Source organism: Engraulis encrasicolus, chromosome 4, assembly GCF_034702125.1.
Source record: "Engraulis encrasicolus isolate BLACKSEA-1 chromosome 4, IST_EnEncr_1.0, whole genome shotgun sequence".
Lineage (NCBI taxonomy): Eukaryota > Metazoa > Chordata > Actinopteri > Clupeiformes > Engraulidae > Engraulis > Engraulis encrasicolus.
In genome coordinates, this window is record NC_085860.1 from 8,694,321 (window position 1) to 8,701,820 (window position 7,500).

Consider the following 7,500-nt stretch of genomic DNA (forward strand, 5'->3'; position numbering starts at 1 on the left):
CAGTACAACATCGGCATCAGTTTTGCCTTTTTAGCCGTCATTAAAAAAGACAAATAAAAGTATAAATGCCTTACCTGTGCATGTACGGAGGAGAAGATTTGGCAACATGAAAGAAAACAGAAAGAGACAGAAATAACATTAGACATGCTGTAAATCACAAACACAGAATGTTTATTCAAACCAAAACCCATAAGCATCTTGAAGAGTGGTTATGTTAATCGCTCTGTTGTTGACTGTGTGTGTGTGTGTGTGTGTGTGTGTGTGTGTGTGTGTGTGTGTGTGTGTGTGTGTGTGTGTGTGTGTGTGTGTGTGTGTGTGTGTGTGTGTGTGTGTGTGTGTGTGTGTGTGTGTGTGTGTGTGTGTGTGTGTGTGTGTGTGTGTGTGTGTGTCTGTGTCTGTGTCTGTGTCTGTGTCTGTGTGTCTGTGTGTGCTTGTGTGTGTATATGTGTGTGTGTGCGGTGTGAGGGTGTGGGTGTGCATGCGTGTGTAGGGATGAATGCCACATAAAGAACATTATCTCTGAGAGCAAAAGGACTTTGACAGAGCAATTATGCAAAAACCCACTATAGTGATGTCAGTCAACACACTCTACTGGGCAAACACACACGCACATACGCAAGGACAAACATATTGTACACACACACGCACACCCACACGCACACGAACACGCACACCCACACACACATACACACACACACATACACACACGCACACCCACACGCACACGAACACGCACACCCACACACACATACACACACAATACGTAACAGAGGTCAATGAAGTGCATGAATGTTCATAGCTGTCATGCCTGCCATTTAGACACACCCGTGGCAATAATGTAAGAGGCATTTAAGAGTGACTCATTTCAATATGTAGGCCACTTCAATTACTTATGCATATACAGCGGCACATTTACAGGCAATACACACGCACACACGCACGCACGCACGCACGCACGCACGCACGCACACACACACACACACACACACACACACACACGCACACACATCTTCCCAACGCACTTTACTGAATGACCCTGACTCAATGCTATTCTATGACCTCGTATGATGTGTTTATTTGGTGGTGAATGGACATTAAGCTGCGTACTGAATCATGACATGATGGGTCTTAATGAAGACCATAGACAAAAACATGAGAAGCCCTCGAGGCCAGGAGAAAGGGAGAGAGAGAGGGAGGGGGATAAAGTGAAGAGAGAAAGAGAGGGAGAAAAGACATAAACAAGAAGAAAGAGAGGGAGTGGGAGAAGGAGATAGAGAAGATGAACAGAAACAGAGACATGAAGATGCAGATGAAGAAGAACAGATACATGAAGAGAGGAAGCGAGAGATGGAGCGAGTGAAACAGAGTGAGCGGGAAATGTAGAGAAATAAAAAAAATGAGAGAGGGTAGGAGAAAGGGGTAATCGGCTGCTCATAAATGTGTGTCACTGAGACACTGGGCACTTCTGTTGAAGGCCGCTGACGCAGACACAAACACCGCAAGTTGCCAAGGAAACCAGAGGACTGCCACACACACACACACGCACGCACACGCACACATGCACATGCACACACAGACACACGCACACGCACACGCACACGCACACGCACACGCACACTTATTGCAACTGCTGACACATATAAAATGAGGTGATTTGATTTCACCCGAATCAGCGACTGCTCACTGGTTCACACCCAGCAGCTAGACTTCCAATTAACAGTGTGTGTGTGTGTGTGTGTGTGTGTGTGTGTGTGTGTGTGTGTGTGTGTGTGTGTGTGTGTGTGTGTGTGTGTGTGTGTGTGTGTGTGTGTGTGTGTGTGTGTGTGTGTGTACGCGATGTATACAGTATAATTTTTGTGTTTATGGAAGCTGAGTCGCTTATGCTTGATTTAGTTTTTACCCCTAATGTCCTATTGTGTCCTACTAAAGTCTCTGCTCACAGTGTGCTTCAGGCGTTAATTAAAATTGCAGCTGATTTATAAGTGATAAACAAATACTCGGTGGCACTGAATAAAATATTTAATGAAAAGTCAGACAAAGAATGCATTCATTTAAAACACGCAAATTTATTTCCTTAATCGGCTGAACTAATTTCCATAAAAAGTGACTTAAAATTTTGTTCGTTAGCATACTGAGGTACAAGGCAAGAGTAGTCATTTCTATGTGTAAGTGTGTGTGTGTGTGTGTGTGTGTGTGTGTGTGTGTGTGTGTGTGTGTGTCAGACCGATATAGGTTTAGTGTTGACAGACAGGGCAATAGGCCAAAGGATTCCCTCTGCTGCCTCCCAACACAAACTCATTCAGTGTACTGAGTTCCCCTCGCTGCCTCCCAGCAATACGTCTCATTTATAGACATTACGTAATTGTCTTCTCTCAATGCGATTCTGTTCCTCTGTCTATAAGTCATCGGTTGACCAATATGAACTTTTACACGCCCGCCCGCTCAAAAACTTATATTCAAGCTCCGCCCCCCCTTGCTCCTCTTTTTCCATCTTTTCTCCTCTCCCGTCAGGCGTCCTGCCATCAAGTGTCCTTGGCAGAGGACAAAGTCATTTAAAGTCATTACATGTTGATGGATGACTAGAGTGATGTGACAACTCTGCATGATTATGCCTCACCCTGAAAACAAAACCCAAAAGACAAAAAAAAAACCATCACATTTTCCCCATATGGAGTCCTCAGCATACACGTAGGTGCCAGAAAGGGGGATGCAGTGGTGCATTGGCATCCCCACTTTTGGGCTTTCTTTAGAGGCTTTCTTACCTTCCACTGCAGACAAATGAGTGGAGTGCAGCAGTAAAATTGTTAAGAAATAAAGAATGAAGAAAAAAAATGCACCACCACTTTAAAACTCGTTCCGGCCCTGGTCCTCAGTAACTGGTCCAACCAGAGAACAACAACCCTCCCTGTAAAGGCAAGCAGCAGACACACGTTTCCTTGTAGAGCACGAGTAGACACAGTTCCTGTAATCCCGATATTTCTCCTACCAGTGAACGTCAGAACATGTACACAAAGACAAAATAGCTTCGCTTTCACTTCTAGTCAGCGGGTGTTGTTCGTAACAACTTGGCATGCTGAGGTATAGGATTTAATAAGCCTTCGCCCAATACTACAAAACTCTCTCTCCACACACACACACACACACACACACACACACATGCACGCACAAACGCACGCACACACGCAAACACACACACACACACAGCACCCTGGTTATGTACTCATCAACACCCTCAACTCAGAGAGGGGCTGAACAGATGTGTTTGTATCCAACAGTAATTAGGAACGGGGGAAAAAACACACACAGCGCTGATTTAACAATGTGAATATAAAACACACCAGAGACAAAGAGGTGCAGGATGAAAACACATGTACCGTACAGTACGTAGTGAGGCGAATAGCAGATACCAAAGTGCTGAGTGTGAATTACCTCTCCATAATTGGGGTGCCCTGCCTGTGCCGTTTGTAAATGGGTGCCATCACGGACATTTCACATTCCAGTAATTTTCATGAATATACAGTATGACTACTCTCCATTCTTGTATTTGTGTGCCTTTGGAGCTATTGGGTGCTAATCGGGGCATGCCGCACCCCACGGTCTCTCCTTTAAAAATGTCAAAACAACACACAGAACAAAATAGAAATGGATTGTGTGTGTGTGTGTGTGTGTGTGTGTGTGTGTGTGTGTGTGTGTGTGTGTGTGTGTGTGTGTGTGTGTGTGTGTGTGTGTGTGTGTGTGTGTGTGTGTGTGTGTCTGTGTGTGTGTCTGTGTGTGTGTCTGTGTGTGTGTCTGTGTCTCTCTCTGTGTGTGTGTGTGTGTGTGTGTGTGTGTGTGTGTGTGTGTGTGTGTGTGTGTGTGTGTGTGTGTGTGTGTGTGTGTGTGTGTGTGTGTGTGTGTGTGTGTGTGTGTGTGTGTGTGTGCATCCTTATTACAATCAGTGTTATCATTACTGCATGAGCAAAATAAAATGCCCCACAAAATGAGTGAAAAAAAGATTAATCGATTAATAACGATTAATTGATTCTCGTGTGGACTAATCGATTAATAGAATTGCCGGCTGTAGGATCAACGCATCGATACAAAACCGATTGTTATTTACACCCCTAATGGTGTGTGTGTGTGTATGCGTGTGTTGTTCACTCACAAAAACATCCATGAGCATATGCTCCAGGGTCACCTCCAGGTCCTCCAGCCGGGCGGACAGTGTCATGGTGCTGTGCTGTGTAGGTGTGTCAGCACCCGAATGACTTGATGATCGCAACATCACGGCAACCAATTTACAACGTTCCAAAAGCCAAAACCAGTACAGTCTTTCTTACAGAACCCAAAAAGCTGTGGGCCAGTTATCCATTAGGACTTCAGATAACCTTCAAGTGTCCTTGTGGAAAGTAGTGTAGGTCCTTTAAGCTTCTCTTTGTAATCCTGACTTAGTTGTCAGATCATCCTCTTGTCAAAACTCCAAATTGATTACGGGTCTAATAACATAAATGATCCACACAGTAGACAGAGACCTCACATCACAAACGAATGCACCTAGACTCACACATCCGCGCACTAGCTACCCATGTCCACACACTTCCCTCCCTTTCTGTTCTGAAGAGCTTCGGACAAATGGCCACCCGTTCCATATCCTCATCCCCCTCTCTTACTCACACCCCACTCCCCCTCACACAGACATTTTCGGGAACACACACACACACACAGACATGTGTGACACACACACACACAGACATGCACGTCCTTATGCACACACAAACACACACACGCACACGCACACGCACACACACACACACACACACACACACACACACACACACACACACACACACACACACACGCGCACACGAACGCGCACGCACACACACACACACACACACACGCGCGCGCACACACATACACAGAAACAGCCAGCATCCCAATTCAAAGAAAGTTTAGCAAAAAGAGGTCAGAGTGTAACAGAGGTGAAGAATAGAAACAGTAAACTACAAAAGGCATGGAAACCTTAACTCATGCCCTTTGTTTTTGAATGCTATTTATAAATGTAATGCTTCTTTATAGAGGATGAAGCCTTCCTGTTTTCGTCTGTCCCTGCATGTGTGCCTGTGCCTGTGTCTGTGTGTGTGTGTGTGTGTGTGTGTGTGTGTGTGTGTGTGTGTGTGTGTGTGTGTGTGTGTGTGTGTGTGTGTGTGTGTGTGTGTGTGTGTGTGCGTGCGCGTGCGTGCGTGTGTGCATGCATGTATGCGTGCACACCGTGCACACCACACACACACACACACACACACACACACACACACACACACACACGCACACACACACACACACACACACACACTGCTTGCGTGTGTGACAGTGGAGGGCTTTGTGTGGAGAGGGCGTCCGGGGCAGCGGGGAGAGGAGCCTGCAGTGGACTGGACTGTCTGTCTGTCTCTTTCAGAGGCCGGGCCTGTCTCTTTCACACAGGGCCACAACATCAATGGGCCTTTTATGCTGCTCATTAGGACCCGTGCTGGAATGCAGAGAGGGTGAGAGAGAGAGAGAGAGAGAGAGAGAGAGAGAGAGAGAGAGAGAGAGAGAGAGAGAGAGAGAGAGAGAGAGAGAGAGAGAAAGAGAGCATCAGACAGTGACAGAGAGGGAAAGAAAGAAAAGAGAAAAAAGAAAGAAGGGACACAGACAAGCACACTGGCCTCTCTCTTTTAAGGACATTATGCAACATCCTTAAAGGATGCCCGTGTGCACGTGCACATTCACTTGTCTGTGTGTGTGTGTGTGTGTGTGTGTGTGTGTGTGTGTGTGTGTGTGTGTGTGTGTGTGTGTGTGTGTGTGTGTGTGTGTGTGTGTGTGTGTGTGTGTGTGTGTGTGTGTGTGTGTGTGTGTGTGTGTGTGTGTGTGTGTGTTCATCCATTTTGTGTGTGTGTGAGCATTTTCATGTGTTTGTCTATGTGTGTGTGTAAGTGCGTTGGTGCGTACGTTGGTGTGCGTGTGTGCGTGCGTATGTGTGTGTAGTGTGGTGTAGAGTGTAAAGCTCTGGCTGTAGGGTGAGTGTGTTCATGGTCCTCTGCATCCTCTGGAGGAGACTAGAGTAGAAATTGGCCAGCCGGACCGGACGCCTCCCTCCCACCGAGAACTCTGGAGACTCACACTCACATTACGACACTTCCAAGGCACGTCAGAGAGGGACTGTGTTGGGTAACTCTGGCGTGGGTGTTTGTATTAGTGCTTACGCGTGTGTATTTCAGTACAGTGGATGCTAGGTTGGTAGGTGGATACATGTAAATAGACCAGAAAAGTAAACAGACCAACAGAGACAGAGAGAGAGAGAGATGGTCAAACAGACAAACAGAGAGACAGCAATACAGACAACATTTGTATAGTATTTATAGTATATTATTTGAAACTCAACATGCCTGCACAGTATAGAGGGAAGAGAAGAGATACACATGACAAGCTTAGTTATAGTCCAGTAGAGACACAGAAATCCGCCAGAGATAGAGGAGTGCGCCAGTGACTATGCAGTATGCATGGGTTTGGGTCTCTCTGGCACCATTGAGTATGCAATATACAGTACACAGTATGCACTGGATAGGGTTGCTGTGGCACCAGTTAGTATGCAGTACAATACGATATAATACGATTCGATACTATAGTACTTTAATGTCAGTTTGCACTGAAAGGGGAGAGGGAGTAGAATGAATTGACAGAAGCCAATAGGACAGGGCTGGGTGTGTGTGTGTGTGTGTGTGTGTGTGTGTGTGTGTGTGTGTGTGTGTGTGTGTGTGTGTGTGTGTGTGTGTGTGTGTGTGTGTCTGTGTGTGTCTGTGTGTGTGTGTGTGTGTGTGACTTCATCTGGGCACATGAACGGACACACACACTCACACACACAAGCACGTGGTCACACATACACTCGCACATGTGCATGCTCTTACGCACACACACACGCACACGTCCTCCCTCTCTCCCTCTCTTTCTATCTCTCTCTCTCGCTCTCTCGCTCTCTCTCTCTCTCATACACACACACACACACACACACACACACACACACACACACACACACACACACACACACACACACACACACACACACACACACACACACACACACACACACACACACACACACACACACACACGCACACAGTTGAGGAGAGGCAGTCAGTCAGGCCTGGTGTAGGCAGATCAATCTCGCCGGGCCGGCTGACAAACTAAATCCATCTCCAGAGCATCTGAGAGAGGCCAATGTGTTAAACATCAATCAGCACCAACACCAAACCCAGCGCCATCCATCCACGCTCTCCGCTGACACCCCACTGTAAATGGGACTCTGCAGGATTTTTTTTATATATCTCTGTTCAGAATCACATTTTCTCTCTCTGTATGCATCTCCTATTAGCAGAGGCGCATCTTGCCACCAGGCAAGGCAGGCAGCCGCTTGGGGCCCCCAGGCCTCTCTATAGTGAATAACAGCCCACACTTTACCACAGTAGTGGCGATTTTGGTTCAAAT

At 46.6% G+C, this 7,500-nt stretch overlaps 1 protein-coding gene across 1 annotated transcript in view; it reads right to left on the reverse strand.

Moving 5' to 3' along the window:
- The window catches only part of frmd4a (FERM domain containing 4A), a 178,032-nt gene extending 173,481 nt beyond the window's left edge, over nucleotides 1-4,551 (reverse strand). Inside the window, exon 1 of the mRNA XM_063196622.1 lies at nucleotides 4,145-4,551. Within this exon, the coding sequence (XP_063052692.1) occupies nucleotides 4,145-4,264 (120 nt within the window). The 5' untranslated portion in view covers nucleotides 4,265-4,551. The remainder of the gene's footprint in view (nucleotides 1-4,144) is intronic.
- Between the last annotated feature and the right edge of the window lie 2,949 nt (nucleotides 4,552-7,500).